General features: G+C 38.8%; 2 protein-coding genes across 2 annotated transcripts; one reads left to right on the top strand and one right to left on the bottom strand.

Annotated features, from left to right (window-relative positions):
• Window positions 1-13794: 13794 nt before the first annotated feature.
• LOC121463410 (ribosome biogenesis protein NSA2 homolog) lies at window positions 13795-14778 on the bottom strand. Its single transcript, XM_041675610.1, has one exon. It carries the CDS (start codon window positions 14691-14693, stop codon window positions 13911-13913), a length of 783 nt encoding a protein of 260 aa, XP_041531544.1. The 5' UTR covers window positions 14694-14778; the 3' UTR covers window positions 13795-13910.
• Window positions 14779-16132: 1354 nt separating this feature from the next.
• Window positions 16133-20898, top strand: LOC121463273 (hyaluronidase PH-20-like). The gene is given in 3 exon segments (XM_041675381.1): window positions 16133-17080; window positions 17533-17625; window positions 20452-20898. Coding segments are annotated over 3 exon segments (1488 nt in total).
• The last annotated feature ends 1408 nt before the right edge of the window (window positions 20899-22306 follow it).

A 22306-nucleotide genomic window follows, 5' to 3' on the forward strand; every position in this document is an offset into this window, starting at 1 on the left:
TTTGCTTTTCTAAAGTACTCTAATTTTCTTCTCATTCCTGATTGTCAAGCTTAATTTGCAAACCCGAATAACTTATCTCATCAATCATTCACCTGCTCTCTGAGGTATTTAGAGAGCGTCATCACTCAGAACTTCTGGAATGATAATAGTGAATTACCTTCCAAGCATTGCATTCCAGTTAATGACTGCAATAATAACCCTTTGAGTTCTGCGCTCCTGGAGGCAGACTCATCAGACCTACGCTGCCTGGATGACCAACAGAAGAGGTTGGCTAGCTCAGAAATCCAGGGTAGAACCAAACAGGGTCTGAGGTCCCTGACAGAGATGATGTCAAAGTATGTTAGAAGGCGAATAGTTACTGGATCAGAGAGAAACAGCTCCAGAAAGAGGAGGCATGGGATGTATTGTTAAGTGTGGTGAGAAGCAAATGACTAAATAATAATGTAACTTTCGTGACTCACACTGAGAATTTGGGACTTTAAAAGGAAGGTACTGCCAGTTTTTTAGGTGTGTTCCATTCCCCCTGACTCACACACAGCATCCAGGACATACTGTTTAGGTGTGTCCCATTCCCCTGATTCACGCACATCATCCATGACATAGTACTTTTACTGGCAGCACTGTCGTATAATATAAGCTGCTGCAGTTGTATCTCTATTGTGACAGACAGCACCTGGGACTTCAGAATAGCCCACTAAATATTGAGTGAATAAATGCTAACAATGGGGACTTAGCCCAAGATTTTGTATTTGGGATTAGTCATGGTCAGTTTGCATGACTTGAAGTTGTAGCTTCTGCTGCTGTTGTGATTCTGTTTTCAAACTCTGTCTTTATCAAATAGATATTGAAATGAAAGGATTTGATAAAGACTGAGAGTGGACAGGATATATGAACTGATTTCTCAGAATGTGAAGTAGGATGGAGTTGCAGAAGCAATAGAAATGATCCAGCTTACATTCATGATCTTTTTTACAAAATTGAAAATAGATTCTCTCCTAAAATGCATCGCATCCACAGTTCCTCTTCCCTCCACTACTCCCAGCTCCCTCTTACCTCCCATTTCTCTCATGTCCACACGCCTTCTGGTTATTTTCCAGAAAAGAGATGGCCTTCCAAGAGACAGCAGCCAAACAGAGCAAAACAAGTTACATAACACAAGGCAAAAGCCCTCATATGGAGGCTGGACAAGGCAACCCAATAGGAAGAAAATAGTTGCAAGAGTAGGCAAAAAAGTCAGAGATACACCTGCTCCTGCTACTAGGTATCCCAAGCCAAGAGCCCTAACAAAGACAGAAAGAACCTGGTGTGGACCCTTGCAGGCCCTGTAATTGTCATTTTAGTCTATGTGAACCCATGTGATTTCATGGACCATGTTCTCCTCGTGTCCTCCAAGCCCTCTGACTGCTACAGTCTCTCCTCCCCCCTCTTCCATGGAGTTCCTCTTATCTCTGAGGGGAGGGGCCTGATGGAAGCCTCCAATGTGACTCTCTCTGAGTAATGCCTGGCTGTAGGTCTTTGCATCTGTTCCCATCTGTTGCTGGGAAGCCTCTCTGATGGTAATTGGGCAAGGCACCCATCTATCATATACCAGAATATCATTAGGATTAATTTTATTGCTTTTCTTTTTCTTTTAAAGATCAGTCATTTTTGGTTCTACCTTGGGTTTCTGGGCTAGCCAGCCTCTTCTTTTGGTCAGCCTGGCAGCATAGAGCATGTACTACTGCCTGGGGAGTCTGCTTCCAGCAGTGCAGGACACAAAGGAATCCATAGATCCATAGATTCTGCACTATATATATATATATATATATGTATATATACATATTTAACTAAGGTGGTTAAGGGAAAAATATATATATACATATATATGTATATATACATATTTAATTAAGGTGGTTAAGGGAAAAGATACTCACTCTCTTGATGGTTTCCTTCTTTTTTTTTTTTTTTTTTTTTGTTTTTTCGAGACAGGGTTTCTCTGTGGCTTTGGAGCCTGTCCTGGAACTAGCTCTCTAGACCAGGCTGGTCTTGAACTCACAGAGATCCGCCTACCTCTGCCTCCCGAGTGCTGGGATTAAAGGCGTGCGCCACCATCGCCTGGCTGATGGTTTCCTTCTTTATTCTTCTGTTGTATACTTTTTTTGTACAGCTTATATACCCCAGCAAATTTTTCAAGCAATATTGGAATTGCAATGTGGTTACACTCTATTTTTCAAGTGAATATTATAATGAATACAGATAAAAACATGTTTTTCATCTCCCTTACATGATTAAAACAAAGTCTCCCACGAACCAATATACGTTTACATCTAAGCAACTTGTTACAGATGAACAGAATATGAGCAAGCCAAGAATATTTTTTTTCTCAGCCAGCTCTTTTGTTGGCAGGCTGCATATTGCACTTACAAAAAAAAGAATCAATCACTTTATATACTTATCTTGAAAGGTAATCTTATAAGGAATCTTTTTTTTTTTTTTGGATTTTCGAGACATGGTTTCTCCATAGCTTTTGGTTCCTGTCCTGAAACTAGCTCTTGTAGACCAGGCTGGCCTCGAACTCACAGAGATCTGCCTGCCTCTGCCTCCCGAGTGCTGGGATTAAAGGCGTGCACCACCACCGCCCGGCTTCTTATAAGGAATTTTAAAGGAATCACAAACCTAAACTTTTATATATCAAAAGAATCAGTCAACTCTACCTAAATATTTAGGGTACATACTCATTCATCATTTTTTTTTTCATATCAGAAGATTGAGGGCAGAAATGGGAATAAGGAATTAATCATTTCTTTTGGTCGTCAATCAAATCTAGCAGGAAAGGTATGTTAGCTAATGGTAATTAGATTTCTTTGTTCTTGTCTCCACCTTAAAGAGTTTCTCACTCAACTGTATATCTTTCTAAATCTTTACATTGTCTTCTTGGGTCTTTCCATCTCAAAGCTATATAACAAAAACATCTTAGTTTTACTTGTTATTTTCAAAGCTTTGTTTCCATTATGCTGTACTCCAAAACCTGTGAACACATCTCCCAACATTAGGACTACTGAGAACTCAAGAACAATGGCAGTGGGTTTTTGATCCTACTGCACGTACTGGCTTTGGGGGAGCCTAGGCAGTTTGGATGCTCACCTTACTAGACCTGGATGGAGGTGGGCGGTCCTTGGGCTTCCCACAGGTCAGGGAACCCTGATTGCTCTTCGAGCTGATGAGGGAGGGGGACTTGATCGGGGGAGGGGGAGGGAAATGGGAGGCGGTGGCGGGGAGGAGGCAGAAATCCTTAAATAAATAAATTAATTAAAAAAAAGGAATTTAAGCTAGTTGGGTTACTGGGACTCAGTTGTTTTTCTTAATCACTAACCTAAGCCACAGTCTATATGGCTTCTCAATAGAACTCATGTGTTCTAGCTGTGTGACATTTCCTTGTTCATCCTTCTAGTCTCCAAAACTCCATTTAAAGTGACATTATTATCAATTCTACAGTACAATTTAGGAAGAAATCATAGTCATAACAATCCATAGGCAAAAATTCCCAGTAGATCAGAATGTATTCATGAGTTAAATACACTGCATTCCAGGCAGCGGGAATCTCCCCACACCCATTCACACCATGACAGACACCAGAGAAAGATGCTGTGGCAAGCATGCAAAGGCACACCAGAAACAGAGGATATTCTGGAATCTGTGGTCTTGGGGCCTTGACTATCCATGATCCACCCATCAGAGAGTTTTCTCTGGGTGGGCTGACACCTCAAACTTCAGTTGCCACTAACGCTGCTCCATTGGCTTGGCCACCAGCAGGCATGGGCTCCCTCTTTTTTTTTTTTAAATTTATTTATTTATTAAGGATTTCTGCCTCCTCCCCGCAACCGCTTCCCATTTTCCTCCCCCTCCCCCGATCAAGTCCCCCTCCCTCATCTGCTCGAAGAGCAATCAGGGTTCCCTGACCTGTGGGAAGCCCAAGGACCGCCCACCTCTATCCAGGTCTAGTAAGGTGAGCATCCAAACTGCCTAGGCTCCCCCAAAGCCAGTACGTGCAGTAGGATCAAAAACCCACTGCGATTGTTCTTGACATGGGAGCACCGGACAGAAATCTCAAGGTCCAAATCAGGAGCAGAAGGAGACGGAGCACAAGCAAGGAACTCAGGACCACAAGGGGTGCACCCACACACTGAGACAATGGGGATGTTCTATCGGGAACTCACCAAGGCCAGCTGGCCTAGGTCTGAAAAAGCATGGCATAAATCCGGACTAGCTGAACATAGCGGACAATGAGGAATAATGGGCTCCCTCTTGTGGAGTGTGCCTAGAAGTAAAGTCAGACATTGGCTGTCCACTTCCAAAAGTTATGGGCCACCATTGTCCGAGCACATTTTGCAGGCAGGACTGATTGATACCATGTGTATGTGGCATGTGGTGTGTGTGTATGTATTTGTGTGTTTGTGTGAGTGTGTGTATGTGTGTGCATGCTTGTGTATGTGTGTGTATGTGTGTGTGTGTGCCTTTGTATATGGGTGTGTATGTGTGTGTGTGTGTCTTTGTATGTGTGTGTGTGGTAAGAACACTTAATATCTTTCTTGTTCATAAATTTCAAGTATATGATGTAAAACAGAATTTGTTACACTCATACTGTCATGATTAGATTTCCTAATTTTTATTCATTTTCCATGACTGAAACTTCGTGCCTTTGGCCAATATCTTTTCTTTTTTCCTGTACCCACTGAGCCTCAGCCCTCAGCAACCATCTTTTCCCTCCTGGTGTCAATGGACTTTATTTCAGATATCATTTATAAGGGAGATCATGAACGATGTACATTTATGTATCAGGTTGATTGCACATGGCAGCTTGTCCTTCAGGTGCCTCTCATGCCACTAGAAAAGGCAAGATTTCTCTACTATTTTATCTGTCCTTTCACCACTCATCATGGAGTCCTTTTCATATTGGCTATTATGAAAATTAATGCCCTGCACATCAGAGAACAGATATCTGGGATGCTGAACCCATGCCACATTTGAAATCCTGAGGATCTGTTACGGGAGGTCCTCCCACTCCTCCAGCCTATCGCCGCTGAGATACCAGCCCATTGGGGCGTGGTCTCTCTCCCTTTAAAAAAGTGGCCACTTCCCTCTCCTCTCCTCTCTCTCTTTACTTCCTGCTCCGCTGGCTACTAGACTCCCTTCCTGGTTGCACAGAGGGCTGATGGTGATCTGTAAGTTTTTTCCCCTTTAAATAAATACCACCCTATTAATCATAATTCCAAACTGGTGTGGCATTGTTTATGACTTACGCCTTCAAGGATCCATTCCACAAAAAAATGGATTGTTTGTTGACTAATGGTTTAAGTTCTTATGTTTCTTCTCCCTCTTAACTTTCTGACAAATAGTATGTTGCATTTTCGTAGTCTGTTTTGAAGTACTATAGCAAAATCCTATCACTGGGTACCATTTAAATAGAAAGGAAGTTTCCATATTTCTGGAACAGTAGATTTAGTCTCTGGGTCCAATTTCTGCTCATGGAAACATCTGCCTGTGTCCCCACGTGGAGAACAGACAATTCTCTAAGACCTTCTTTATCAAACTACTAATGACAGTCAGGAAGATTCTGCCCTCATAAACTAATGACATAAAAGGCTGATTTGGTGACACCTCCCTCAGGGTTACGATGACAGATAGGAATTGCATGGAAACACAAGCACTCAGATATTCCATGGGAAAATGAGACTTTAAAAAGTTCCAGTCTATTAGATATCTGAGCTATGAAGCATTTTCATGACTATAACAAACTACGTTCTATTACTTCTCATGGAAGTTTTAAAAAACCAGGACAAACCCACTCAAGCTTGAAAGTTGCCCCTTAGTCAACTGTTCAGGTTTAGTTTCTGCTAAAACAAATTTAATGAAAAGGAAGAAGGAAGGAAGCGCAGGTGCAGACCGGAGCTACCCCAACAGTGGAGTAGCTTCAGTGCATTGAAGCAACCAAAGCCAGAGCCAGCTTCCCAACTCAGTTGCCTGGGCAACCTGCTGGGGTCCCACCAAGTCAACTTTGACTGGCTTAGGAACACGACCTGGTTGACGTCAAGGTTGAGATCTGGGATCACAGTCCCTTTGGCATCATCACAAACTCCTGATTAAGAAGCTTCTGCAAATTTGGGAGTAGGCTGGGGGCCTTTGGGCATGGGAACAGGAGGGGTCAGGTCAGAGTGGGAAGAAAGGACTGGAAGAAATGACTGGAATAGGTGGGCCTTTAGTGGACTGTATGGAAGCTTCTTGCAATGGAAGCTTTCTGCAACCTGTGAGGTTGATCCTAGCGAGGATTCCTAGTAATAGAGGCTATGGAGCCTAGTCTTCTGAAACCAGGCTAGGCTCCCAGCGGCAGGACTAGGACACCAACCCAGCCACAGACTGACAACCTGACCTGCCTGCAAGATGTGCTGGGGCAATGGTGGCTCAGAGCACATGGGTATCGTTATGATCAAATGTACGATGGTCAGCAAAGTGGGGTGGGCAAGTGCTGTAAAGTGAGCACTCAGGGGCCAGAATAGGGAGATTCCAATAATGCTGAGGCCAACAAAACCCAATCTCACACCACACACACCACACACACCACACACCACACACACACACACACACACACACACACACACACACACGGGGTGGGGAGATGTCAGACCACCAGCATTCATTAGTTTCTGCTTCCTGATATGGTTGCAGGGTATCCAGCTGTCTCATATGCCTTTCCCATCCTAGTAAACTTCCCTGTAACTGTAAGCCACGGTAAATCATTCATTATTTGGTCAGGCGCTTTTTGATGGTTATGAGGAAAATAACTACTATGCATAATAACAAATTATCTCTGCAATCTAAAATGTTTGTAGTTATGCTAGCTAGGTAAATAATTCATCTGCAATTTAATGATTAATTTATACCATCACACCATATAGCACTGTTGGATCACAGTCAGTGATGATGATTTTTGCTATCATGTATATCTAGCCTTCTCATTGACAAAGTGTATCAGTCACACATCTACAGTTCAAAGCATTTTCACACTGAGTTTTGATGAAGCTCTAGGATCTCATCAAAGTAGTTATTATTTGACTCTATCTTTCTACATGTGTTTTACTACTCTGCAAATGTGTTTATATAAAATTATAGTGTACTGTTTGGGGCCTGCTTTCTCTTCTCAGCATAATTTTTGTGAGATTTCACTTACATTGTTTTGGTAATAGCTTGTTAATTTTAAAATTATGTAATATTTAATATATGTATGTTGATTTACATAAAAAGCAATTCCAAGTTCATCTAGAACTTGTAGAACCAGTTGAAGAATACCTGTAGCTGTCAGTGCTGGTCCAATCCAGATTCATCAAGAATTTTCCCTGAGTCTGGAAGCTTTTTTTTTTTTCTCTTGGCATGTGTGAAGAACAGATGAGATGCCCTCTTAACTTCTCCATTCTTCCCTTTTTATTTTTTGGTTCTTCTAGTGCTTGAACAAAGGAATTCATATATAATAAGGTAAGTACATACCTATCCCAGAAGTCCATAATTTCAATATAGCTTGATTGATGAGGTTTTCTTTTTTTCCTCTGTAATGTGTGTGTGTGTGTGTTGTCCTACTTAAAAATCTTTGCTTGTACCAGTTGCTCATGTGATCTAGTTAGCTTCATTAGCTTTGCTGTTTTACATCTCGTGTTTAGAACTATAGTCTTCCTAGAATTTATTTCCCTCAGATGAAGAGTAAGGGATCTCTCTGAGTCTATAATTTAATTAGCTTCTTTTAGTAACAGCATTGCTACTCTTTAGTGTCATTTTCCGTTTTAAACAACACTGTTTTTATTGACATACTGTTTATTTAGACTCTCTCTCTCTCTCTCTCTCTCTCTCTCTCTGTGTGTGTGTGTGTGTGTGTGTGTGTGTGTGTGTGTGTGTGTGTTTGATGGTGAAAATCAAGCACCGGGTTTTGTGCTTACACACAATGCTCTATTTTCAACTTGTACTTCCATCTGGTTGTTAAAGGTTTAAATATAACAACATTAGGCAAATGCAGAAAAAGCTGCATATATATATGCACACATATATATATATCACTTATTTATACAGTATTTGAATTCTATAATGAAATATTTCTCTGGCTTTTTTTCTGGCAATGTAAAATTATCTTTTTAGGTACATTTAAATAATTCTTAACCAAAACCATTACAAGATTTTTGGATTTCTGCCATGGTTTTGGAAAAACAACTTAAACTGCATCTTGTTTTTACGTTTATTTCTCTTTGAATAATTGTCGGGGAGAAAAATGGAAATGCTTGAGGTCAAATGTCTTTTCCAAAGTCAAATAAACTTTGCTAAAAAGTCTGGACTTCTATTAAAAGAAAATAAAAACTCAAACTTATGATTTGAAATGGAGTTTGTATATGAAGAACTTAAGGTTCCTACTTTATCAAAATAAATTCCTTTAAAAGCTTTCACTTTCAAGCTACAAGGAAATTGCTCCCTCTGTGTTGATGTCAGGCTTTTTGCTGAAAAAAGATTGGATTTGGATCCGTGAATGCCTCCTCCTTCATGGCCTTCTCCTAATTGATTTGCAAGTCTTATTATTTCTTATGTAGATAATTGGTTCAGATCAGAATTTACAGTTTTTGAGGGGGTCCTTTCAGGTATCAGGCAGGGAAGCAAGCCTCGAGAAGAGATGAGAATCAAAACTGGGCACAAATTGACTTCATCAATCAGGATCATACTCTGAGGAGTCTACTACTGGGCAGTTTGTTGTCAGCACATTTAAAGCACAGTAATTTGGGAAAAGGTTTCCAGGCAACAAGCAGTTGAGTCAGTCCAATTCCAGGTGCACAGTAAAGCTCAAGGGGTGACCACAGAGAGACTCTTGTACAAAGTACATACGGCCATGATGCAGGGTTCTAGAGCTACAAGGCCTAGAAGCTAGCATGATCTCTTGCAACATTGAATTAAAAATATACTATCATGATTATGTTTATATTTAACAAAAGAAAAATATGCTCCCATTGCCTCTGATCAAGGAATAGCCCTTGAACTTTGAAAGAGTTTTCCCAAGGCATGAAGAGAGCTCACGAGAAAGAAATCTAGAGGGATGTTGTTCTATGCCATTTAGTTTTTCTTATTATTTTTGGTATTCTATGATACATCTACCATATGTTCACCTTCAAAGATCCAAAAACTAGTTCACATTTTTCCATAGTAGTTAAAATTACTATCAAGTTGATAAATTAATAGGATTTGAGTTTTGGAAACTGATGCAATTTTATCAATTTCATGCTTGACTTAGGAAAAAATAAAGTTAATAGGAAAGTCACATGTCTGAAAGAGAGCTCATAGTGGAAGAATACATGGAAAGCTGAGAAGATTCAAATGGGCAATTATCTGTCAGGTTTGCAGCAAATGTGAAAAAATATAGAATTTTTATTTAAAAAAATTCTACCATAAGTATGGGAGAATTGAATGTAGGGGGAAAGAGGTGGAAATAAAGTATCTTGGGAGTTTCTCTCTGCTTTGTGATATCATCTGCTTCTAGGACCTTAGAATTTGCCGTGAAATCTAAACTATGAGGTCACTTGTAGGTATGGTCTTCTCGTTACCTGTTTTAGGAGTGCTGGAGTAGATTTAGGTTAGCTATGGCTCACATGAATGAAGAAGAGTTTCCTTTGTGAGGTAGGAGATGCAGATGGTGGGCAGGTCTTTATAAGGTTCTTTCCAGCAAGGTAATAGTGCATGATTTCTTTTTATAAACTTTTTGATATTTACTTGTTTATTTTGGTTGAAAGTGATTAAAATAATGATCATTCAACAAAGTCTATATTTTCCACTATACTACTAAGAAGTTATTATCTCTCTCTCTCTCTCTCTCTCTCTCTCTCTCTCTCTCTCTCTCTGTCACACACACACACACACACACACTCACACACGCATGCATGTACGCACACATGCACAATAGCTTCTTAAGTTACAGTATCAAATTATCTACCCAACTTCCTGCAAATTCCTTTTAATCAGGAATGGCAGATACTGTCAATATAGTTAAAAGCTACCACAGTAGTGTTTATGCCTCATAATTGAAGCCAAAAATTTTATAAGAGCTAAGGTAATACTTTAAGTTTTTAAGTCTAATTTCTTGTTTTTTTTAATATCTAAAATTTCTATTTTCTGTTCTACTTGTCCTGGTTACTCACGTTGTTATAAGATATAAAATTAACAAGAGTGCTACAGTGCTTTTGGAACAAATGGTTTACCCGTGTTGAAAATGAGTCCTTTAGATAAAATCTCTCCATAAAGAATATGAAAGTGAAGAATGATCACAGTTATTAAAACCTTTTCACTGTCATAGCATCAGCCTGCTTATTTGAATATGTATTTAGTCTGTCCACCAAATATGCAGACAGTGAACAAAGAGTGGGAATTGCCAAGGGCAGAAGGTGGGTTTATAAAATCAAGTGCAGTGTCTTCAGGGCAGTGTGAGACTTGGGGTATTCCCTTAGGTCGGTGGTGACCTCTAGAAATGTAGTTATGTGGCAGTGAATGTTGAAAGAATTTGGTCAGAATGTGAATGCTAGGGCAGAATCAATTGCTTTTCATCCCTCAACCCAACATGATTTGAATATTCATAGACATTTTATGTTTATTTGTGATTGGACTATCAGAGGAGATTAAAAACCCACAGGTTTCCAGATATGATTAGCAGACTCTACAGTTGCAGGTAGGATAGAACAAATAGATTAATTTCCTCTTGAGCAAGTGTGCATGCTCCAGTAACAACTTTGCTTTAATTGCCAATACTCTATAGAGCTCTGGAAGGCAGATGTAGTAAAAGTATCTTGTTTTTTTGCTGACTCTGGTGTCTCCAAAATGTCAGCTGCTGTCTGTGGAGTAAACCTTGTATCTCAAGTGATGGTAACCCATTCTGCTCGAACCAAAGCAAAATAAACAAGCCTTATGTTGTGTCTGAAGTTCTGTATCGGGGGATCATGATGAAGTGAACTGATATATAGGTAAATAGGAGCAAAGTAAAACCTTTATTTAATGTTTTTTTTCATGTACATGGGAACCTTCATGAAGTTCCAAAGAAATGTCCATGACCAAGATTATAGTATGTTTTCTAAGCGAAAAATAATTATGAGGAAGCAAATGAGAGCAGCGAAACTTCTCGAGGAAGCAAAGCATGGGGACATGACCAGGAGACGTATAGTGTGGCGGACCTCTCGACCGGTGACGAAGAATGACCACCACATCAGGATTCTACTCAGAACACGCTTTTACTGGAGTGCCCTTGATTGATGGGGAGCAGGGAACGAGAGGGCTGAAAAACGAGGAACAGGGAGTGAAGGGGCAGGGAGCTAAGGGGAGAGGCAGCAGGAAGCAAAGGGGGAGAGGCAGCAGGAAGCGAAGGGAGGGGGGGGGACTTAGGCAGCTGCTTAAATAGGGAATTGGCACACGGGTCGCCCTGTGATTGGCTGCCACCAACAGCTGACACCAGGCCGCATCGGGATAGGCTCAAGGATCCTCATCCACCGCGCATGCGGGAAGCAGGGATGCGCAGCTCTCAAAGCCATAGCCAAATATGGAGTTGTTTATAACCAACAAGACAGGATGTCGGCGCCATCTTGTAATGGCGATCCTGTCCGGCTCACTACAGTATAGAAACCAGTTGATAGTGAGGACTGTGCAGTAAGTTTTTCGGTACTGACTTACCAGTCATTCCTAGTCCAGTTATGAAATGTGTTCTTAGAACAGGGAGTTCAGCATCTACATAATGGATATTTGGCCGTGAGTTATACCAGAGAGTTTTCTGTCATATGCTTTTGCTCAATAATCTTTAGTTCATTGTGGTTTAGGGTAGTGCTTTCTGAACCTTTTACAGGTAGAAGGCTGAATGCTTTATGTACATTATTTTAACACAATAAACCTATGAATTGTTATTTTGTTATACATTTTATTTTTATTTTAAAATTATGTTCATGTAAGTCTTTTTGGTCTCTATATAAACATGAGTGTGGGTGCCTATGCAGGCTAGAAGAAGGGTGTTGTATCTTTTGGAGTTGGAGCTATAGGGTACATGCTTTTTAACTACTGAACATCTTATTAACCCCAGATGCCCAGTTATTGCTGTATTTTGAAGTTAAGAAAGTAAGCATAAAGAATACTGAAGTTTAGTTGTTTGGGTAAGTTAACACTGAGACTAAGTCCGGTGGTCCTATCAGAAACGCTTGTTTAGTTTAGTACAGTGGTTCAGATATTTACATCATAGAATTCTTTGAATGATTTTTTTTTTTGGTTGTTGAAAAGATCAAGTGGCTTGTTTTTGGTTAGTCACTGAATAAGTAAGTAGGTTTTAGGATTCAAATTTAAATGTATCAGCTTCCAAAATTTTGGTAATCCGAGTGATTTGTTTGATTCAACAGTATAAATATGTATTTTGTACTTTTACTCAGCACACACAAATACCTCAGCGCAATACAGATGTGTACCTAACTATGTCATTATAAGACATAAATTTTGGTTTTCATTGTTAGCTTTCACTTCACAGCTTCCTTTCTGCTATAAGTCATAGGCTTTCTAATTGTCCCTGGGGTTTGCTTTTGAACTGGTAATATTCTCTGATTTCCCTTTATCTAATTAGAGAACACAAGGCTAACCCCTTTTTGGAAGTGTCCTGTTCCGCATTACATTTGGGAGAAGATTCCCCAAAGAGGCCTCGGAGAACGACAATCCTTGCCTACTTTCCTCCTCCCTGTTTATAGGCATTTGATCATTTCTATCTTGTATAATCTCATTTTGGCATAGTTACTGATGCTTGCATTATAACTATTCAAAAATAAAGTCACTATAAAAATCTGAAAAACAGAGTTTGGGAGCTTCAGGACTCAGGTCAATAGAGAATCCTGGGTGGAAAAAGCATGAAGCTTTTTCCTGCCTCTCCCAATCGGATCTTACGTATCTCTTCATCCATCTTTTGTAACGTCTGTTATGACAGATCCTTAAACCTGTTTTCTTGAGTTCTGAGTCACTTTAAGAGGGAAGCACAGGAGAGGGCTGTAAAGCCTTCTGTGTAGCTGGCTGATCAAAATTGCCTGTTGTGACTGTCATCTGAAGTAGAGGATCCCTACTCGTAACTGAGATGCCAGTTTGTGGGCTCTACCTATTGTTAACTCATGTCAAATTACATTACATGAGAAGACACTCAGTTGGTGGCCCCTTCAGAATCCATAACTTTCTTCCTAGGGGTCACTGTGCAAGAGTCGTGGAAAAACCAGAAAGTTTGTATTACCAACACGGGATAACTAATAAAAAGCATCATAGAATAGCATCCTTATCGTTCGTTTTCACACTTTGGTGCCCCCTACTCTAGATCATTCCATCACAATTTATTGCACCTTAGTATAATTCAGTTATTATTTTTATTATTATTATTGAAATGGCCATTACGACTATTCAATTGAATTTGTGGCAGGTATGTCCCTGACAGGAAAGATCTTAAATTTGAAAAAGCGCTATAAATAGACTGGCACTTTCTTGGGTCATCATGTTTGCTATTAGCTCTGTCATATCTGCAATGACTGGGATGAAGAAGTGATATTTAGGCTGAGCTTTGAAGTATTCTTTCTAGTTAGATTTGTCTAAAGACGTTCTCAACGTGGAAAGTCTGGTTAAACCATCTGTGACGGGGACACTTCACTCTCCTGTTTTCTGTCAACAAACTACCAAGGATCTCTTTTGAGGTTAAAGCAGCAGCATAGCAATCTCTTTTTTTTTTCTTTCAGTTTTTATTTTTTATTTACAATTTAATAAATATTCCTCGATGACTGCTCATGGGTAGGCACCTTGGTAGTATTCAGCCAGATCACAGTGATGGTGTTTTCCTAACCGTGTGTAGTTTTCAGTAGAAGTCACTATCAAACCAGCAAGACTGCATTTATGCACCCATCATTCTCAGGATTGTTGGTAACTTGGGCATACTTTCCCCAAATAACCTTGCCTCCTTGTGTCACGAGGCCCAGCTCGCTCACGTTCACTTCAATGACTGTCCCTTTGGTGATTACACCCAGAGTTGTATATAATGGGGATGATGGATTCTTTTTCACACCAAGTATCGGCAAGCAAAAGGTAGCTTTCAGTTCAGGATGTGTGACGTGAGCTTTTTTGAAACGCAGACCCATCGGCCTGATAAACCTTTCATATTTAGGTGGTTTTCTTGTAAAACCATCACCAACAAAGCAGACTTTAGTAACCATCCTCTTCCATGCCTTCTTTTTTGTTTTTCCTGTTCGAATAACTTTCAATACTTCTGTTTCTCCTTGGGCACGAACTTTGGGTAGAGGGACTTCCCATTTTCCCGCCTTCTCCTTTCGTTTCTGCTTAATCATGTTGGAAAGCACTTTTGCTCTAGATTGCCCCTCTCTGTCCAGCAGGTAGGCAGGTACTGCTCCTTGTGGAGTCTTTTCATCATTCTTTTGCTTGGTGTTTCTCTTTTCGTGCATCTTAATAGTTTTTTTCATTTGTATTTTCTCAGCATGGCGCTGCTTATGGTAGAGCTTAGCCTTCAGGCCAATCATTTTCTTTGCCTTCTTTGAACGTTCATGGGCCTCCCGACTTTCTTTCTTTCTCTTTTTCTCATGATAATCCAAACGATATCCATAGCGTTTACGGTGTAATTCAGTATGCTCGTTTTGTGGCATGATGACAGCTGCGGAACAGCCGTCCGCGACCTCCCGACTGCGAAAAACCTCTTCCGGCTCTCACTGACCCACGAGCACTCGCCGCGCAAGGCGGAACGGGAAAAGCTAGCAATCTCTTGAGTACTACTAGTGTGTGGTTTATTGTAAATACAGATCCTCCACCCTTATTTTGTGGTGATAACGTCCACAAATATCTGATAACCCAGAGTCTACTGATTACTTTTTAATTGTCCAACTAACATATCTAGATTATTATATCTGAAAGTATGAGGACCTAAACCAGTGATAAGTGTGTGTGTGTGTGTGTGTGTGTGTGTGTGTGTGTGTGGCAACTGTATGGGTTTCCCCTAAATTTCTACAAATTGAAATGATTTCTGCTAAAGAAGTTTCTCCTCTTCTTTTATTTTTTAATCTCCGTCTTTGATGAAGACTTTGCTTATTGGTATTATCCACAAACACCTCTGCATTATCTAGATCAAGACTCCTGGTAAGTATTTCTTTGGTATTATTGTGCTAGTGATGCACAATCTCCAATTTTTATAGATTTTTAACTAAAATGATGACATCACTTTTCTTTTTTTTCTTTTTTTATTAATTTATTTATTTATTAAAGATTTCTGGATGACATCACTTTTCCCTTCACTTTTTTACTTTCAGTTTCTACCAAATACTCTCCCACAACTGCTTCCGTGTGTCTCCTCATTCTCAAATTGATAGCCTCTTTTTCTTTGATCATTATGCTATACTCACAAGTACAACTTCTTGGCTGCATTTTTGTTGTGTGTCTATGTTTTCACGACTGACTTCAAGAGACTCCCTCAATCTAAGTGAGTGCATTGAGTTTTATGATTTCCAAAGTTAAAAATAATTTCTTTCCTACCTGAAAAAAAATTTAATTCTGTGAAAGGTTGTTTTCAAAATTTAGTCGATCATTACAGAGCGGTCATTTAAGACCAACAAATAAGAATTTATCTTTATTCAAGTTGTTTTTGCTAAAGCATTGCTAGATACAATATTTTATATACACAATAAAAGAGAAAGTGTTACATTCAGTTCTGTGTGGGATCAGGGATGATTTTTGAAGATGAATGTTGACTGTTACAGATTTTGTATCATATAGAAGAGAAAAAATGTATTGCTTTAAACACAATAGTAGACCTTCTTCCTTTTGAAATTGAGTTGTTCTCCTCATAAAACATTGATGACTTGCTAAAGCTCTTATTCTTACTACAATGAAGTCCATATTTGTCTATTTTTTTTCAGTTCTGGATGATTGAACGTGCTGCAAAAATATTCCTGAAATGTGACTTCAACATAAAGCAATCATCACACTGTCATGGTGGACTTCATCTCTATCTTTCTTACCTTTTGCACCAAATACTGTACAAACCTAATTGTGTAAGAAGAAATCAGTGTTTGCACAGTAATTAGTCTCAATGATGGGAGGGTTGAGATTTAAGCACCTCTTTAGGGAGAGTTTTGCTGAGTCTGAGGGTACATTCCAGGTAGTGGTAATAATCTTCTTTTTGAGTCCATGTTCCTTGGCGGCTGCACCACTTATGCCAAATGAGACTTTCCTTTGGGCTTGGAATGTTCCAGCTGAAGCTTGTATCGGAAGTGTTAATCACTCATTGGATATGAGTTTCTTCTCTTTAACTGGAAGTCCCCGGAAAACTGCCACAGGGCAGGTTATCACAATATTCTATATTGACCGACTTGGAAAGTATCCGCATATAGACGAGAAACAAAGGGAAGTGTTTGGAGGAGTACCTCAGGCGGGGAATTTTCAGGAGCATTTGGACAAAGCTAAGACTGACATCGAGCATTACATTCCAGTAGACCAACTGGACCTAGCTGTCATTGACTGGGAAGAATGGAGGCCCACCTGGGAACGAAACTGGACACCAAAGGACATTTATAAGAATAAGTCTATTCAGTTGATACAGACCCAAAATCCAGGTATGAACATTGCACAAGCCAACATAAAAGCCAAAGAACAATTTGAATTGGCAGGAAGAAAGTATATGGAAGAGACATTAAAATTGGGGAAAAAACTTCGACCCCAATACTTCTGGGGTTTTTTTCTTTTTCCTGATTGCTATAATTATCAAAATTACCTAGATCCAGGATACAAAGGAAGATGTCCTAATATAGAAATAGAGAGAAATAATAATCTTGGCTGGATATGGAAAGAAAGCACAGCTCTTTACCCAGCAACCTATCTGAAGAGAGAATTGAAATCATCGCCAAATGCAAAACTCTACAACCGCTACCGTGTAGTGGAAGGCATCAGGATGTCTAAAGTGCGTGAGGAAAATAATCCACTTCCTGTTTTTCTGTACACACGCGTTGTTTTCTCTGATCGGATATGGGAGTTCCTTTCTCTTGTGAGTAAATCAAAGAATTATAGCTATGTGCTATTGTGCAGAAATAGTGTCAACAGGAATGCAATATTATTCAAAAGTGTAATTCAGCTCTATGTATCATTTAGGAATACAGACATCAGTAGTTCTATGTTCTCTGAAGAAGGCAAAATTAGCACATTTTTAGTGTTTAATATAGTCATATGGTCTGTTAGCAGCCATGAAAGTACTGCAAAATGTAGAAAATACTTTAACCATTCTCCTCCTCTTTCTCCTCCTCTTCTTGGAATCTGGGTCTTTTTCTAGCAGAAAGCATTAAATATATATAGTAAAGAAATGCCAGAGTAAAAGATTTAAAGAGTGTATTAGTTTTTAAAGCAGTATTGCTAGGTCAGCATGCTCTGCTTGGTGAATATGTCCTGTGTAAATGCCTCCACTGGTTACTCCCTGCTAACTCTTTGTATCACCTTTATCAGAATGACCTTGTGAACACTATTGGTGAAGCTGTTGCTCTGGGGACCAGTGGAGTTGTAATATGGGATTCTATATCTATAGCACAACGTGCACAGGTAAGGTATTGGTATATGAAATAGAAAATAATTCTATACTTAATGATTTTTGAGGACTTTGTCTTAAGAAATTTAGCATTATGCTTGGCCATAAGTAAATGCTTGCTATTTGTCAAATTAAGATATACTACATTTTTTTTATTATGAGGTAGAAAATGTTGTACCTGTCTTGAGGAATCAGATGTTCAAAGAGATTAACTGGCGTTCTCTAGGCTCCATGTTGTAAGTAGCAAAACCAGGACTACAGTTTCAGTTTTCTGACATGATGCTTTAATGTCAGACAACAGGTCTCCAGAATTTAATTCCCCATATCAAGAATTGTCATCATCTTTGCAATTTTCTTGAATAAAAGAAAGAGTTTCTGTGCATATATGCTTGTGTGTATATGCGTATGTGTCAATAAGTGTGAATTTAACATTGCTAAGCAGAGGTTGATTGTGCGTGTGTGTGGACATAGAAGCCGTGTTGATTGCTGTCCACCTTATCTTTTAAGAGAGAGTCGGTCGCTTAACCCAGAGTTTAGCAATTTGGCTCTATTGGCAGGCCAAAAAGCCCAAAATACTTACTTGTCTCTGCCTTTCTAGTGATGAGCATATAATCACATGATATTCTACTTGGCTTTTGGAAGTTGGTTATGAAAATAAATCCCAGGTACTTATACTTTCACATGAAGGGTCTTCTTAGCCTCTTTAGCAGCCAGTTCATACCCTTTTTCTAGTTGTTAAAATTGACACACAAAAAGTATCAAGTAAGCCATCTCCTTCCACTCCGCTTTATCTGATCCTGTGGTGTGATAAAACCAGTTCTACCAGTCCTACCTTATGAGACGTGTATTTTCTTTTTACTATTTGGGATTCTTGTGAGGTAGTTATTAAACATGGTCATTATTAAAAATCAAAAGATAAATAAACTTCACTAAGTACAAAAATAACTAATGCTTACAATACACCAATTATTTTGTTTCATGTCCATCCCAGTACCTGAGATTGTGTATATCTGTTGTATCTGCATTGGTGGAACACTCTAGAATGGATGCTTTTCACATCATACTTCCATACTATGAAATAGTAGCTTTCTCAGTTCCCAACTCTGCATTCAGTGTTATTGATTGGGAACTTGAAGTTGGCCAGTATGGGTTTAATTATATAGCACCTTTAGGTTGCCAGTTTCAATCTTTCCATAGAGAAGATGAAAGATGACTTTCAAATAATCTTCATTCCCACAATCTGCCTTTTGTCTCATCCTTATCTCTGAAAACAGCTCCAATACTCCTTGAACTTGGTATAACTTTTAAATGTATCATTAGCACTGAGAATATAATATTTAAGACTATTAGCATAGACCATAAACTCTTAGAATATAATAGTGTTTAGGAAAAAGTACACAAAAATTAAAATATTGGTGCTTTATAAGCAGCTAACACAGAGATTTGAGTCTACAAAGAAAGTATCTTGGATAGTTACTTTCTAACTGTGTAAAACCAGAATGATAAGAAGTCAGTCACATGTAAAATGCAAATATACAGCATTCTACACAAATGGAATATTAGAAGACCTTCATATGAACCTGCTATGCTAGTTTTCTTAGTTTTTTTTTTTTTTTTTTTTTATTGTGAGAAAACCACCAGAACTTACCGGCTAAAGGATTTGCTTGGTTTATACATCCTGACCAAAGTCCACTGTTGAGGGACTACAGGGAAGAAACTCAAGGTAGGAACTTGGAAATTGTAACTGAAGCAGAACCATGGTGGAATGTTTCTTGGTAGCTGGCTCTCCAGGCTCGATTTCAGCTACTTCCCTTTTTGGCTTCTAACCTTATCCACAGTCTCCTCCATTGTAAGCTCACACAGTCACAGGCTCTGGGGACAGAAGGGCAGATATCTTTTCCAGGTCATTACTGAACCAAAAATAAAGTCTCAATACAAAGAAAATAGCCAATAGATCCAAGTCAGCTGCAAAGAGCCTTTGCTTTTCCTGTCAATGTGCTACCACAGTTGCCTCATTCAGTAGAACTATTGATCACTACAGATCATAATCAACAATGTTTTTTTTTAATGACCTCTGACCAAGTTTAAGAACAGTGATGTTAAGATGGACCACTCTGCCCTTCATCTCTCTTACGTACACAATTTGTTAAAGAACTGTCATGCACACCTTTGACTGTGTAACATTTAGCTACAAGGTACGGAGTTGAACATATTTTATCATTTTGAGACATCAGTTTTGAATCTGTTTAATTATGTTTAACTGATTGGTAAAATTATTTATGCTCTATTGAGGGTTAACTGAAGAAATGTGAAATCTCATATACATAAATCTTATCAGTTGTCTTCACAATAACCCTATGAGGCAGCCAGCAAAATCATTCCTACTCTATCAGTGATAAAACTGAAGAATGACCAAGTTAGCCAATTTTCCTTATGTGATCCAGAGAGCAACCTAAGATCTGCAAAACTTGAGGCATGCTAGGTTGGCAGACATGGTTATTAATGAAGGTGATACTACTGTCGGGCAAGCAAACCTCAAAGTCCGAGTCTAACAGTTGTAAAATTCCATACTCTTGATTAATTCATGAATTATTGGGAAAGATGAAGTCTGGGGTAGGTTAAGCCTCAACTAACCAATTCTTCTGCAGCACTAAATGACCTACAGAACTAGCAAATGTTAAAATATAGTTGGAATAACCTTCCTTGTCTGAGTGAAAATGGGCATTTGTGTCACTTGTTCAGTCAGATGCTTCATTCGATTTTAAGAGTTACTATAAGATATCTGTTCACACAGGAACGTGAGCCTTTCTGCACTCACTGACGGCCTTATTATTTTACAGACAGGTTGTCCAGCCCTACACAAATACGCGAACTCTATCCTGTATCCATACATAATCAACGTCACCCTAGCAGCCAAAATGTGCAGTCAAACACTTTGCAACCATTGAGGCATCTGTACAAGGAAAGACAAGAATTCAAATCACTATATTCAGTTGAATCCGAAGAACTTAGAAATTATTTCGAAAAATGAGAAGTTTGAAGTAGTTGGCAACCCTAGAGTTGGCGACCTGAAGTACTTTTCTGAGCATTTTAAATGCACCTGTTATACCAACATGAACTGTAAGGAGAGACCTGATATTGAAAGGGTGGAAAATGTTAATGTGTGCACTCGCAACAATATTTGTATAAAGACCCACGTAGATCCTGACCAAGCGTTCTATCTCCTACCTGGAAAAAACCTTCTCATTTTCATCACTGTCACTCACATACTCTGTCATCTGCTCTAGGGGCCTCCGAATTTCCTAGGGCAGGTATCAGTGGGTGTCCCTTAGTTATATCTGCTCCCAGCATTTGAAATATTTGTTATAGTCTTGTGCTAACTCAGAAATGAAAAATGGGATTCTATTGTAATAGCTGAGCTTTTATTTTGATATTTAAATGAAAAATGTCTATTCTTCTAATAAAGACTGGTAACAACCAAGGAAGCCATACTTGAATAATGGTTTTTATCTCAGGAGGAGAATTGAATAAAATCAAATTACTATAAATGAGTGCCTTTATTTGTAGTTTGTCACAGTTTCAAAAATGATCAAGTGAGTATTAAGATAAAAATTCTTTATGTAAAACGGTATGTTTGGAGTGTGCTAGTCAATCCAATTACAGAGGCAGGAATTTTATAACTTTGAAAATAAAATTTGTATATCTTTATTTTAAAGTAAAACAAACTTAACAAATGACATTCTTCCTCATTTTTGTACTTATGTCTTCAGAAACCACTTTTATACAGTAATCTAGCTATATTTTCATTCCTAATTGTCGTTTAATTTGTGTTCCCCAAATGACCAATTTCCTCCAATCATTCACATGATCATTTATTTATTCATAGCACATTTATTGACTATTATTTCCCTCAAGTTTGGTATTCATTATTGCCAAATGTTTCTTGTTTGTTTGAAGGTGAAAGAAACAGAGAGAAAATGGATCTGGGGGAGAGGGGAGGAGATTTCTGGGAGGAGTGGAGGGAGAGGAAACTGGTCAGGTTGTATTGTATGAAAAAAAGATCTATTTTCAATAAAAAAAGAAAATGACAACATAGTGTGTTTTAAATGCTATGGTATGTTTAGAGTGCTCTGGCTTGCAGATAAAATTTTGAGGACATCAGAGATTTCTGAGAGAGATGAGGTAAAAGTTTTTATTTATTTATTTTAATTGTTATTGTTTAATTAAATTAAAATACAATTGCATAGTTTTCTTCCTTCATTTTTCTTCCTCCAAGCCTATCCATGCTCTTTTTGCCTCCTCTTCAGTTGAAGGCCTCTTTTTATTTAACTGTTATTGTTACATATATATGTAAACAGATAAATATATAAATACCAGCTGATTTATCTTTTATTGTTATTTATTTACATACATACATACACACACACACACACACACACACACACACACACACACACACACACTCCTGAGAAGCTGGTATTGGATAATCAATTAGGAGGCTCATCTCCAGGGAAGACAATTCTCCCACTCCCAGCATTCCTTAGCTGCCTGTAGTCATTTGTCTAGGGTTTCGGTTTTCCCTTATATGTGATTTATGTTTTTTCTCTTTCTGCTTTCGGTATGCTTTCTTTGTCCTTCATACTTAGTGATTTAATTGCAATATGCCAGGAGGAGTTTCTTTTCTCATTTTGTTCA

The sequence above is a fragment of the Microtus oregoni genome, unplaced genomic scaffold (assembly GCF_018167655.1).
Source record: "Microtus oregoni isolate MIOR12 unplaced genomic scaffold, Mior012 000026F_ref0000081, whole genome shotgun sequence".
Lineage (NCBI taxonomy): Eukaryota > Metazoa > Chordata > Mammalia > Rodentia > Cricetidae > Microtus > Microtus oregoni.